Source organism: Hydra vulgaris, chromosome 02 (assembly GCF_038396675.1).
Source record: "Hydra vulgaris chromosome 02, alternate assembly HydraT2T_AEP".
Taxonomy (NCBI): domain Eukaryota; kingdom Metazoa; phylum Cnidaria; class Hydrozoa; order Anthoathecata; family Hydridae; genus Hydra; species Hydra vulgaris.
The window spans coordinates 45,868,946-45,885,032 of record NC_088921.1 but is presented as its reverse complement, the minus strand read 5'-3'; the positions used below and the strand labels follow the sequence as shown (position 1 = coordinate 45,885,032).

The 16,087-nt window shown below is 26.1% G+C and overlaps 1 protein-coding gene across 1 annotated transcript; it reads right to left on the bottom strand.

The window, feature by feature from the left end:
* Positions 1 to 260: 260 nt before the first annotated feature.
* On the bottom strand, positions 261 to 1,547 carry LOC100203300 (dnaJ homolog subfamily C member 25 homolog). Its single transcript, XM_065791100.1, has one exon. It carries the CDS (start codon positions 1,383 to 1,385, stop codon positions 384 to 386), a length of 1,002 nt encoding a protein of 333 aa, XP_065647172.1. The 5' UTR covers positions 1,386 to 1,547; the 3' UTR covers positions 261 to 383.
* Positions 1,548 to 16,087: the final 14,540 nt, after the last annotated feature.

Below are 16,087 nucleotides of genomic sequence, written 5' to 3'. Positions count from 1 at the left end.
AGTTCTATCTGCAAAGACAATGCTTTCAAAGCTAGACTATTAAACTTAACGCTTCATTAAATTGTGCATTTCAGCAAAATAGCAATTTTAGCAACTACCATTATTATTATTTTTATTACTATTATTATTAATATAGCAAGTCAAAAAAAAAGTTTTAAATAAGTATAAATAAAAAAAAAGATTACTGTCATTTCACTTTTTTTTTAGTATCTTTATTTCCAAACTTTTTTTATTTTGACTGCAAAAGTAATTGAAACCACTAAGACATAAATGAAATATAACTAAAATAAATTCATTCAAAAACTTGAAAAGTTTTATTACTATAAATTTTTATTACCAATTTTTCTAATATAAAAATATTTTAACTATATTATTGCACTTTCCTAATCTTCTGCAAATGACATTTGACCTGGTCCACCTTTTTTCATATACCTCCTCCACATTTTATGACGACCACTTTCTGCAAGTTTTACTCTATATTCTTGCTCTAATTCAAGCTTATACGATTCAAGATTTTCCTTCTTCCAAAGATCACGATTCAAATAATTTTCTTTAGAATATTTATCAAGAGCTTCCCAATACTGTTGAGTAAAACCTAATCCTTTATATGTCAAATATTCCTTTTCCTCCATTCCATATTCTAGTTTTAAAAACCAAAACTTCCATACCCATCTAAGAAGCCATTCAACATAAACAACTAAATAAAATGGTAAAACTACTAACTGTATCCATAAAACATCTTTGTAAGTTGGCTTACTATATCCACCTTTTATATCAATTGAATCTTCAACAATTTCTCTCAAAACTCTCTCTTCTTCTTGTTTACGCTCATCCTTGCTTTTCTTATTTTTATTTTTCTTAGTATTTATATTAGAAGAAAGAAGCCCCTCTTGATGAATAACCTGCATGGCTTGATTTCGAAACTTTGGATTCTGCATTGCATAATTTATAGCTTCTTCATAGCGATGACGCTTTTGTAAATACTGCAAAATAGATATTATTGTTATGGTTACAGCAACAACAATACGCACATCAACTTTAGGTGTTAATCTTCTTTTGTAATATTTATAGTAATGGTAGTATGCTTCCTCAGGGTTATCTAACATATAATCATAATCTTTCCTCTGTTCATCATCTCTTAAAATTTCATAAGCTGTAGCAACTTTACGAAATTTGATATCTGCATCTTCAAGTTTACTAACATCAGGGTGATACAGTTTTGCAAGTTTACGATAAGCTTTTGATAAGTCACTTCTGGATGCATCTCTAGAAACTTGAAGAACATCATAACAACTCTCTTCACCGCAATATAATCCTTCAACAAAACATTGACTTTGATGAACTTGTGTTACTAGTAACATCAAAGTAGCCAAAATATTCATCATTGTATTAAACCACAATATAAAAAATGAATTTTAATATGATAGAATCATATATCATCGCATAAATCATGTAAATCCATTAAGGTAAACTTAACAACTGTATCATTACTTTTGATATATTAGATAACTTATATATCAAAATATTTTGTAACCTATAAAAAAAAGAATACTAAAATCATTAAATTAAAGTCTATAACTTTAATATAAACTCTGTTTTAAACAAAAGTTAAAAACAAAATATATTGAATTGTAATTTCCAACATAACACATACTTAAAAATAATACAAAACAACAACAATTAAAATATATTTACTAGTAAATATCATACATAGGTGTTAAAAAGTAATATCAACTGGAAGGTTCACTCTCTTATAGCGTGGCTAAAATGAGGAGAGTAACCTTATATACAATACAAATCATAAAGCACAAGGACAAAAAAATTAACAAAAGTTGGAAGAAAAAAAAAATTAAAATAAAAAGAAATGAAGAAAACAAAACAAAGTAAAAAACGCAATAGAATATATATACACGAATGCATATATCACTAGAAGATTAAAAGAAAATTACTCTAATTAAGAGAATCTAAGAAAAAAATTTAAGTCTAATTAGGAGAATTTAAGGAAAAAATTTAAGTTTGTTTTTAAAACATTTTTTTTTTATATTCATAAAGATGAGCAGTATTAACATTGCTTTGTAGGCGATTCCAGTCAGTCATTGCTGAGTTTTTAAATATCTACCATAAAATTTTGTTTCAAAAGTTTGAAGAGATAATCAACCACCTTAAGACAACCTAGTAGATTGGGTATGAGCTTTTTTATTATTAATAAAGTAATCCAATCTGTAAAGATAGAGGACATCTTACTATTAATGCAACTGTGTATGAAAAGGTAGTTTTCAATTTTTATATGATAAGAAAATATTAATTTTTGGAAATCCTTAAATAAATGATAAATGATTAAACGATTTATTTGTGTGAGAATTATGTGGTAAAAATTTGATCATTTGTAAAGCTTTTTTCTGAATAAAAATGAGACATTTTTTAATAGAAAAATGTTGTCCCCAAGATAAACAACCATAAGTGAGGTGTGAACTAAATAAAGCAAAATACATAGATTATAGTGTGTTTTTTTGTCCACAAAACGTCCGAATTTAGAATTTAGAAATTGCAATGGATCTGTTTAATTTTAATGATAAATTAATAATATAATTTATTCCATGTTAAATCATTAATTTTTATTCCAAGATAGTTACCAGATTTTAGGGAAAAAAAATTTTCCTGCTTAATTTTATTTTAAATTGATGATCTGGGTTTTTTAACCTTGGTTTAAAAATGGACAACTCAGTCTTACTTACTTGTGCTTAAATAAATTTTGTTGATATTTAACCAGTTGCAGAGTTTTATTAGATCATAGTTGACATATTACTTAATTTTATTGATTAATTTGTTTAGAGAGAGAAGATTTGCGTCATCAGCGAAGTGTTGAACTTTAAAAAACTTTATGACTTTGGATAAAGACATTATTTTTTAACCTTTGGATCCTAGCATAAATAAACAAAATAATAACTTTTATACAAAATAACTATATTCTAATCAATTTAAAAAGATTTTAATAATAAATATAGCATATTTAATTTTAAAATAACTTGCAAAAATTAATTCTATTTAATAAATTTATAAATATAAAAAAAATATTTCTGAAAAAAATATTTATTACGTTAACCATTTTGAGCAAACAGGTCTATAATAAACACGTTTAATAGTGCGTAGGCTCACTTAACCAAGGTTGTTTTTTTTTAAACTTTTTTCAAAAAGTAACTAAATTTTTTTCTTTAAAAAGATTTATGAGTAATAGCCAGGGTTTGGGGTCAAATACATTTGATCTATAAGTAATAGCCAGAGTTTGGGGTCAAATACATTTGATCAAGTGAAAATACAAATAAAAATAAGTTGATTTGAGATTTCCAAATATAAATCCAAATACAAATATATGTAATCGGCATTATCTAAAGACAAATTCAAATATTTGTATTTTTAGGTTTAGAAACAATCAGTGGCGTAGCAAGGGTTTATGCCGCCCGGGGAAAAAACAGATTTGCACCGAAAATTATATTTTTTTTTATCAATTTTGGTTTTGAAAAACTTTTCTCACAACTAGCCACACTTACAGCAATTGTAAGAAAAACTTGTTGCAGTATTACGATATTAGGAACTTAGCCTTTAATATTGTAATTTAGAATGAACAGCAAGAGTTCAAATGGATCACCATTCATCCATGTTTTTGGTTTTGTTTTGTGATGCGGCAATAGAAAAAAAACTTTTAAGACTTTTCCTTTTAACAAGGAGCTCTTATTCATTAATGTCATTATGGTTGTGACCAATAAAATCGAAATTCGTATTTACCATTAAAAAGTATTGATGGAGTAAGAATGGCATATAGCACATGAAGTTTTTCAAATCATGTAGCAATTTCTTGGATCAATCTGTCATGAGACAAAAAGATTTTTTCTTCTCAGCTCATTTACTTGTGACAATACAGCATCTTGTGATTTTCCCCCTCCTATCTGTTTCTTTTTTCTACATTGACGATCCATCATTATGCTCAAATCATCACAAATTTCTTTACTTTTCGTAAATGTCTGCTCTATTATCTATTAAAAATATTTTTAAAGCTTCTATTTTGAAATCACATTGCTGTATGTTCAAAAGAAGAACGAAAACAAAAATGGTTGTAAAAATGCGAAATCACGAAAACACAAATGATTGAAATGCAACCAACAGCAATTAAGTTCAAAAATTATTTGCTCCACAGATTTTTTAAGTAACTTTTAAGATTTTTAAGTAAATTAAGATTTTTGAGTAACTTTTTTCATAACACCAAATGCATCTCCCTTTACACTCCTTCGTGTTTCCATTAAACGTTAGACACTCTAACAAGTGACGGAACTCAAAATATCCCAGCGATGTGTCAATGAAAAGAAAAGTGTGAATAACTGCTTTATAGTTCTAAAAAATGTAACGGAATACACAACAACATGCACACCTGCTAAATTTAGCGAATGGTTTGTACACGCAACAACTTTTTCTTTACCTTTGATTTCCTTAAAGCGCATCTTAACACCAGTTAGGTGAACAGATATGACAGTAATATTATCGTATGCTTGTCTTTTACAATTTTGAGTATCTATTCCATCACTTCTATTTTTCACTGTTATCTAAATTGACCGCCAGGTTGAAACTCTCGCTACTCCTGTTTTTTTTTGTTTTAACTAATCATATTCATTAGTGAACACAATTTAAGCTGTCAGAAAAATCTGAGTTGAATGCTAAGTATGGATATTTTTAAAATTAAAACTTAAAAGTTTTTTCTTTTTTTTTCTTCCTAAGTTATATTAAAGTCAGCCATTATGGTATTTAAAAGAAGCCATCAACATGTATTAACTTCATTTACAAAAAACAAAATATATACCAAATACATATATAACACAAACTATATTAATTCTACTGATTCTTTGAATTCACTGCAGCAGATTTTAGCTTTTCTCCATAATTTTTGTGTCCAAAAGTTTTTTTATAGTTCGCTCGATATTTTTACATTAGCTGGTGAACAGCTTGAGAAGAGTTCTTCATTTGATCTTCCAAGAGAGCATTTGCAGAATGCGCGAAATGTTGCATTAAAGCGCGTGCGCTTAATTGCATAATTAGTAACATAAAACGAGTTGAAGAAAAAATATGTATACTATATTATATTCTGTGATTAAATTACTTAAAGTTTTAACAATATATATTGCTCATATATGATATAAATTATGATTTGAAATATAAACTTATATAAACAAATATTTTTTGTATTTCAAATTTAAATATCAACAAACAAGTTTTTTTATCATATAGTTTTTCAGTTTTTATTGGTGATTAATTGAAAATAACATTTGTATCCAGACCAGTATTGAGAAGAATGTAAGTCTGTATAACACTACGGGAAATTCTTTTCATAAATAAAATAAGCAATAATTTATAATATAAACTAAATTAAAAAAAAAAACAATATTGGTAAAATTATTATTTGCTATGTTTTGAATGAAAATTTTGAGTGGTTACATAATTATAGATCATTCAACATATAATTTTTTTTATATTGACAATGAAAAATTACTTTTGCTTCAAACATGCATTAGAGAATCTTTTTTCATGAGCTATCATCCTCACAGGTCTACAAGAGATTAAATAGAGCAAGCTACAATAAAGCATATCTCTAATACAGACTCGAGTAGTGGTATTGTAGAATTTAAGAGTTTGGATACTGAAGTACTTCACCATTAACTCGTTTCATTCAACCACTTCGTACCTACAAGTACCTTTGAAATATTAATAAATTAATATCGTGGAAATATCCGGGAAATATGAATAATTTGAATTTAGTCTGTGTGCATGAAATTGACATATTTATGGATTTAGGAGTCTGATTCATAAGTTTATGCCTGCGCAACAAGAGATTTGGTTTTAAAAATAAGCGATTTAATGTTTTTATAAGTGTATTTGTATGTGACCTAAAAGTGTCATCTTTAATACAATCGGACACATAGGGAAATGTTCCTGTACAAAATATACAGGTGTTTGGAGAAAGAATGAGGCAGCAGTTTCTTCTGGCCTAAGTAGGCAAGAATTTCCTGTGAAGTTCAACTCGGAAAAAAAAAGGAATGTTTTTAAAAATATGCTCCGTTCTGGAAGCTGTGATTTTAAATTAGTTTGGAAATGAATTTCCTCTTAATACAAAAAATTATTAAAAAGTCTTTACAATTTGTGTATATTATTTTAGTAATAATAATTCAAAGGATCATTATAAGTTATTATAAAATATATAAAGTACATCTTTCAGTGTATAAAATAAAAAATGTCTTCAGCAACTGAAAAAAAAAGTAGTCATAAAGTAGATATTTTTGTTCGAGACTGAAAGATAATAGATTTGTCTGTTTATTAATAGGATAATAGATAATAGATCGAGACTGAAAGATAATGATTTGTCTGAATTAGGTTTATTATTGATGCATGTTCGTATGATAATATGCTTGGTGTTTGCAGTCGTCATAAGATTAAATGATTTTTACAAGATTTGAATATTTTACTCATTTTATTTTTATTATGGCGATTATAAATTATAATTACCATCATTTTTAATTTTAGTTGTGGCTTCCATAACAAGACAATTTTTTATAAATGCAAACTCTCCGTGAACTGGCTTCAATCCAGTCTAAATTGACAACAGTCTTAAGCAACAACAAGAATGATTTTAGCCACGTGTTTGTTGTGATCCTGTTCTCAATATAATAAATAAAACCACAAAAAACATTTTCATCCACGTTTTACACAGACCACCTTCCGGCTAAATAAAACAATACGAAAATCATATTAAAAACATAATTAAAAATAAATTAGGCGAAAATAAAAGCATTTATTTTGTGGGTGATTTTAACCTTGACCTGAACATGAGTCATTTAAATACAAATATTAATAATTTCTTCAACGTTATTTAGCAGAAAGGCTATATTCCATTAATAAATAAACCCACAAAAATAACTAGAGAATGCGCAACAATTATAGATCAAATAGCCACCAATAAATTCAAATTAAAAATAAAAACAGGAATATTTAAATGCGACATTTCAGATCACTTCCCTGAATTTCTTATCTCACAAAAATGTGATAACATTTATGCACAAAAAGTTAAAAAAAATACGCGAACTATAAATGAAAAATCCATGAAAAATTTTAATACCCTATCAAATTTAAATTGGAATGACCTCCTTGATATTGAACACACAGATAAGGCATACGATAAGTTTATTGATAAATTACAACAAATTTACAATACGGCTTTTCCTGTAGCTACAAAACGTGTGAAAAAAAACATTATTAAATCCATGGATAACGCCTGGAATTATAAAGTCGTCAAAAAAAAAAACAACGACTATCTAATAAGTTTCACAAAAAAAAAACTTTCAATGATGTAACTAATTACAAAAATTATAATCGTGTTCTGGAGGTGGTTATTAAAAAGTCAAAGAAATATTACTATACCGAGCATTTAATAAAACATAAAAATGATCCAAAAAATACTTAGAACATAGTTAGAGAAGTAATTGGCACGAAACAAACTGACGGAAATAGTCTTCCTATAAATCTAAACATTGAAAATAAAACTATTAGAAATAAATCTTTAATTGCTGAAACACTTAATCAATATTTTGTCAGTGTAGGTTCCACTTTAGCGTCGAAAATAAAAACTACCGAAGTAAACTTTGAGCCAAATCTCACTCCAAATAAGACCTCTAAGATGGATAAATATGAAACTACCGAAAAGGAACTTTTAGATGCAGTATATCTTTTAAAACTAAACAAAAGCGTGGGGTATGATAATATTAGTAGTAATGTAATTAAAAAATCGACAAAATACTTAAAAATCCCTCTTTTACATATCTTTAAAACTTGGTATTTATCCGGAGAAACTTAAAATTGCAAGGGTCATACCTATTTTCAAATCAGGAAACATTTCTAATCATGAAAATTACAGACCAATTTCAATTCTTCCTTGCATCTTGAAAATCTTAGTGCGAATTATGTATTACCAAACTTTAAGTTTTCTAAATATAAATAATATTCTATATAATAAACAATTTGGATTTTAGCAAGGGTATTCAACTGACTATGCCATTATTAATATAGTTCACGTTATATTTAAAGCATTTGACGAAAGTAAGTTTACCCTCGGAGTTTTTATAGATCTTAGCAGAGCCTTTGAAGCAGTAGACAATAACATTCTTATAAAAAAACTTGAAAGTTATGGAATTAAAAGCTCATATTTAGAATGCCTCAAAAGTTATATAAACAGTAGAAAACAATTCATAGCACACGAAGAAGTAAAAACTGATTACTTGACCATAACTTGCGGTGTACCCCAAGGCTCAATTCTGGGTCCACTTTTATTTCTTATTTATGTAAACAATTTCCATAAGATTTCAAACATTTTAAATTCAGTTTTATTTGCAAATGACACGAATTTATTTTATTCTAATAGAGATGTCAACCTTTTATTTCAAATAGTAAACAAGAAATTTTCAAATCTAGTGGAATGGAAGCCAAACAAATTGTCTTTAAATATAAATAAAAATAAGTATACTATTTTTCATAGATTTCACGATAAAGAAAATATTCCATTAAAACTTCATGATCTTTTATGGGCAAATCTAAAATAATGAGAGAACCATCGTTAAAGTTTTTAGGAGTGATTATTGACGAAAACTTAACATGGTGAGAACACCTAAGAACGATAGAAGATAAAATTTCAAAAAATATTGGCATTCTATACAAAGTTAAGCAATTATTAAACCAAAGCTGCTTAAAAATCTTATATTTCTCCCTCATACATTGTTATATAAACTATGCAAATATTGCATGGTGCAGCTCTCTGTAAGTGAAGTTAAAAAATTGCTGAGTAGACAAAAACACGCTGTCAGAATTTTCAGGTGCAGGTCGGTTCACACATTATAAAAAACTATTTAAAAATCATTACATACTTAATGTTTTTCAGTTAAACCTTTATCAAATTCTTATATTTATGTACAAACTTCATAATAAAGTAACTCCTATAATATTTAATACACTTTTCAATAAAATTAATCACATGTACCCTACAAGATTTTCAAATTACAATTATGAGCAACCTAAAATGCACTATTTGGTTACTAAATTTTCTATTGTCATCAGAGAGTCTTATTTTTAGTTATTAGGTTTAATTATGTATATATATATATAAATATATATATATATATATATATATATATATATATATATATATATATATATATATATATATATATATATATATATATATATATATATATATATACATATTAATGGTTGTACACGCTTGCTGATGAAAGCACGTCGGGGCGTTGTGATAAGGCAAATATTATCTTCTTTTAGCCCCGGTCATGTAGATTTTATTTATATTAAACGACCTTGTATTTATTTTTCAATGACGAAATAAATAATTAAACAGCATCTCTGCTGTATTCAGTTTTCTATTTTTACTTCTACAATATTTTAAGGTTAAAAACAATCCGAAGAATTCGGTAAGTTTTTTTGGTTTCTGATTATGTGAGTATGTAGCTATAATGTATTGACAAGCAAACATAAAATGAAGGGTATCACACATTTATGTCGTAATCTAATTTTTTTAGTTGTCATGAATAAAGCTTGAAGGAGAGTTGTGACCATACTTAATAATACTATAAAATGATTTTTTCTTAGGACGACTGCAAACACCAAGCATATTCTCCATAATAAACTTAATTCAGAGAATCAATGTTTTATCTTTTGGTCTCCAACAAAAAATATTTATTTTGCTGCAAAAGGAATGTTTTATTGTTAATATAAAAAAATTATATGTTGAATCATTTATAATTATGTAACCATAGTCTAAATTTTAAAATTACCTTCAAAACTAGAGATAAAAAAAATGTTTCCTGACCTAGAAAGATGAAGATGATGATGGTGTTGAGTATGAAGTGAGCAAATATCAACTTTCTGCATACATAATTAGTGGTGATATGGTGATAACATAATAGAAATGTGTAATACGGTATATGTTATTTTAAATAATAGTATGTCTTATAAACTTGCATTAACAGATATTATTTAAAGATAGTAGGTTGATCTTTATTTTTTATAATAAATTTTACAGTGCCTAATGTATATCATATTCTCTGACCCCCCCCCCCTTTTTTTTTTAAGATAATTAAAAGATTTATAATTATTTAATTTGTTTTTATGTACACATATATGTATATACATATATGTATATAGAAATGTAATTTTAGGTAGTCGGTTAGTTACCGATATCCAACAACCAGGGTTGACCTGGTTGCAACGAGCTATGGAAAACCAAAGCTCATTTACTATTTGATATTAGCAAATTGCCTGGCTCATGACAATTAATGTTAATCATAATGATGGCTATACATTGTTTCTACCCAGAAAGACAGACTTTTGCTTGTATGGATTGAGTGATGTTAGTGTTTAGTTACAATAAATCAGTACACTCTAGGCAAATGGCATATGCCATTACCAGATAGTTACGCTAACACAATATAACTTTCTTTTCACTATAACTTATAATCAAATCTATTATATTTCAGGCAAAAAAGTATTGAAGGGTCTAATTCTATCGATTTTTCTGTTTGGTAATGACAAATGTGTTGTGTATCAGGAGTTAAGTGGTTTTAAATTTTTTTTTTTGTTAGGAAATCATTCTCATCTTCTCTAATTTGTAATGGGTTTTCAGTTATTGTGCTAATTATCTAATATAATTTCATTTATCTTTTATTGCAAGGTTTTAACTATGATGACAGCTTGCTACTGATGTTTATCTTAAAGACCTCAAGATTATATTCATTAATTCAGTAACAACAGTTACATGTTAATTTATTATACATTAGTTAATTGTTAGCCTTAATTTTTTTTTAAATTTTATATATCTGATATATTTTATCTTATCTATCATTGCAAGGTTACACAACATGATGAAAACCACATGATTGCTTCGATGGAATATTGATCTTTTTCATATCAAGATTAAACCGGTTCATATTTTTTTAGAGATTGATTATGTTTATTAATGCAATATTAACAGTTATATATTTATTTATTATCCGCGACATAAGGCATCATAAATAGGTATGGTGATATTAATTTAGGGGTTTACTTTATTTTAGATATCATTGGATGTGGTTTCCTTTGCGTACTAAAGAGTCGACTCTTTCTATCTATGGATGTCACAGCTTTGTTTGCTTCAAAAACTAGACTTTCTTCAAAGCCATAATTCTGTTAAAAACATTACTAAGCAAAAAAGAAAATAATTATTATAGTCTAAATTTTTTGTTAAAAAAGTATGTTTATACAAAAATTATTTTTATTTTTTGCGGTTTGTTGGAATTTATATATAGTTAGATAGATATAAGGACTACAAAAGGGAAAATGAAGGATAGCCGTGGTAGACATTCTTCCCCCCCCCCCCATTATTTAGATGATTATTTTTTTGTAGGTTTTTAGTTGAATCATATGGTGTTTTATGACTATTTTTTTTTACTCCGTCCCCCACTGAAATATCACGCCTTTTCCAATGTTATATATATATATATATATATATATATATATATATATATATATATATATATATATATATATATATATATATATATATATATATTTAAACAACTTTAAAAAGTATTCTACACAATAGAGTGCTCAATGTTCTTAAAAGAACAGAGCAATTATATATTAGTAGAAAATCACTTAACTAAATTTTTTTCCATTTGACACTGTGTTTCATCAACAAAGATTCGTCAGAAATCTGATGAATCTTTGTTGATGAAACACAGTGTCAAATGGAAAAAAATTTAGTTAAGTGATTTTCTACTAATATATATATATATATATATATATATATATATATATATATATATATATATATATATATATATATATATCTTTTTTGTATATATATCTTTCATTGAAATTCATTAGTAACGATAAAAATAAGGCGAAAACGCTAAGGCTTATAATGTATTTAAAGATCACCTATATGCATTTAAAGATACGCTATAGAAATCCTAGCCTTGGTGCATATATATATATATATATATATATATATATATATATATATATATATATATATATATATATATATATATATATATATATATATATATATATATATATATATATATATATATATATATATATATATATATAATTATTGTAAATATTGCAAAAAAACGCGATATTTTTTATGCATGTTTCAGAAAATTTTGTTATAAATTTTACTATAACGTTTTAATCATTAAAAATATTTTCTTACTTTAATTCGAAACTTTTTTAATTACGTTTTTTAATCGTTTTGCTCATTTTACTAAGCAAAATCAAGCGCAAATTAACAATAATTCTATTACAAAGCTGCCGTTAGCCGAACGCGAGTTTTATACGTAAGTTGCATTTTTCTTAAGCAATGCTTCATAAAAAATAATGTTACTTAAATGAGCATAACTTTGTTTGTAATGATTCTTTTTTCATAAAGTTTTCACCATTTTATTACAAATTCAAAGCTCTTTTGAACCATATATAAAACTTGAATAAATAAATGGTTTGAAATTTTTACACACGTACCTATACTATATTAAAAATTGCATACTATATTAAAACCTAAAATAAGCAAATTATTAAAATAAATGATCATACTTAATCTTTTCTTATTTAAAAAAAAATTATTAATTTTTGAAAACTAACTACTTTTTTTATAAAATTTAGTGAAATTTTGAAATACTCTATCTTCGGTCATTCAAGGATAAACAACGAAGGATACAATTTGCAGTAATATTGTAATGTGTTGCAAATGTAAAATTTACCGGTAACTTGACCTGATAATTTACCAGTAAATTTTGACATTTTTATAATGGATACACACCATAGTATTTTGTTTGAATAACAAATTTGTTCATAATTTCAAAATTAACTTGAGGTTTTTTGAGTTCTAAAAAATATTGAGCTTGTGACATTTTTTTTGGAGATAAATAACAGCTCAACGAAAATTATGGATGCGTTGCAAATCTTGTGACGATTGGTTCTGTGGATCTTGCTGTTCTACTATGGTCAACAATACGTGCAAGAAATGCCAATAAACATACAAAGCTCGTTTAAAGCAAAGTGTTTTTTTGTTAATTGAAAAAACCTTTTTAAAATAATTGAAAAACATATTTTTAATTTTTTTACCAGTGGCGTAGCAAATGTGATTATGGCCAAAGTGATAAAATAGTTGACTAATTACAATAAAAATTAAAAATACTACTACTTATATTTAAAAAGGCCTTTTTTATGTGCTCCTTCTTGTTTTATTTGGTGGCCCAAAAGACTTTTTTTTAAGCCCAGGGCAACGCCCACCTAATTTACTGGTACTACCTGAATTTATATCATAATTTTACAATAAAATAACATTTAAAAATTAGTTTTCATTATTTGCGACGTTTAGTTTGTGATACGTTATAAGTATTTATATAGCGACCGAACTTTTTTTTTTATTTAAGTTTACAATGTTAGTCGTGTTACATAATTCATAGGCCGTAATACATAAACGTAAGTCGTAATACAATTACGCAAATAATACAATTCAGCGTACTAACAATATAAAGCTAGGTTTCCAAAAGAAGATCATAAGGATCTTATCATCGGAACCTTAAAAAGTAATATTTATAACGTATATATATAAAATAAAATATATACATACACACACACACACACACATATATATATATATATATATATATATATATATATATATATATATATATATATATATATATATACACACACGCATATACACATATATATATATATATATATATATATATATATATATATATATATATATATATATATATGTATACACACACACACACACACACACACACACACACACACATATATATATATATATATATATATATATATATATATATATATATATATATATATATATATATATATATATATATATATATATATATATATATATATATATATATATATATATATATACATATATATACATATATATACATATAAGATTAAACGTATTTACATTATGCAAAGATACAACACATTTTAATATATAATAAGCTGAAGATTTAACAAATACATTTTACATTTATTTTTAGTAGAATTTTAGAATGTTGTCCATAGAGAGAATTAATTTTTTTAACTGAATTTTAAAAACAGGAAGAGTAATAGAAGGATCAAAGTTTGGTAATACTATTTTATTCCAAAGATGGGGTGCACAATATGAAATACAAAACTGATTGAACTTAGTTCTACAAAAAGGTTCACTTAAAAAACTAAAATTTCTTAATGTGTATTTATTTATTGGTTTAAAAAAAAACGGTCATTAAAAACAAATAAAGATAAATCGTTTTTCCATATAAAAGTTAAACATAAGACATTAAATACGTTCAGTTTATAAACATCTAAAACCTTCATATAATCAAAAAAATATTTTGAATGTGAAAAGCGATCCGCATAATTAATTACGCGGATTGCATGTTTCTGACGGCAATAAAGATGTTGTAATTTACTTTTATCCGTACTTCCCCAGGCGATGATTGCATAATTTATATAATTGTGTATAAATGAATAATAGAGTTGGGTTAGGTTTTTTTTGTTTAGATAATTTCGGGCTTTGTATAAAATGCCAATGTTTTTAGAAATTTTTGTGCTTATATGATCAATATGTTTTCTCCAACTAATATTCTCAACAAAAAAAACACCTCAGAATTTTATAACGGTATCTTTTTTTATTATTGTTTCATCAATATAAATTAGAGGCATATTACTTGGTAAAAAACGTTTTTTTGCGCAGGAGTGAAAGATAATCCATTTTGTTTTGTTAATATTTAAAGTTAATTTATTAGCTTTGAACCAATTAGAAATGAGATTGAGTTCTTTGTTTGTAGTTGAAAAGAGTTCATAAACATCAGTATGGGATAAGAAAAGATTAGTATCATCAGCAAACATTATATTTTTCAATTTGGAAGCATTGTTTAAGTCGTTTACATAGATTAAAAATAGTAGTGGTCCGAGAATAGAACCTTGTGGAACACCACAGGTTATGCTCAGGTATTAGAAGTTCGGTCAAAGTAGATGTTTTCATTTTAAATTAAATATTGAGTTTTTATTTTACATTTTTTTATTTTTACAAATCAATTATCAATATAATTTTCTGTAATTTTCAGGAAAAAAAATTAAAATTTTTTTATTTATGCGTGATAAATAAATGTTCAAAGCTTAAGTGACCGAACTTAGGCTATTTTACGGTACGAGAAAAAAATTTATTACTTGACCAATATCTATTGTTAAATCTTTGAATGATTTAATCACAGAAAATAAAATAGGATTTAAATGCATTTTACGAAAAACCACCACAACAACATCTGTTTCATGAAAACAAATTATGCAATTATGTGCATGCACTTTAATACGCATTTTGCAAAAGCTTTTTGGGAAGATCAAATAAAGAGTACTGCGAACTCAACTACTCATTTAAATAGATAAACTAAAAAGTAATATCTTGCACTTAAAAAACAATATACATTACTTAAAAGTACAAAATATAGCATCGGGTGTATAACTTTCATGTAAAAAGTCAAACATACGCATTATAAAATTTAATCTACTCTCCAAGCGGAGTTTATCGTAGAACTCCAGGAGCTCTTCTGGAGCTTAATTTTGCTCATAGGGATTTATTTAGTTACTATAAATTATAAAAGTAATAATAATAATAGTGAGCAACTTTCAATAATAATGAAGATTTAAGATTTGAATATTGTTAAATAACTTCAAGGTGAACATTAAACTAAAAAGTATTGCCTGAGTTTTACCTGGTCTTGAGGATTTTCCAAAAAAATCATTCCCCGGTTTTCTCTAAGTGTCATGAACCCTGATTGAAGCACAGCATCACTTTGTAAGTCATCAGAAAATAAAAACAAAAAAACTAACACTTAACATACATGTTTGTTTTGTGAGAATATAAGAATGGGTAACTGGAATGAAGATCTGGTGAATGGAAATCAAGTAGATTTTACATAAACGTTACAAGGAATCT

Bases quoted from the DNA above. Each gene is read 5' to 3' on its own strand.
- LOC100203300 (XM_065791100.1), bottom strand. From the start codon at position 1,385: ATGATGAATATTTTGGCTACTTTGATGTTACTAGTAACACAAGTTCAT.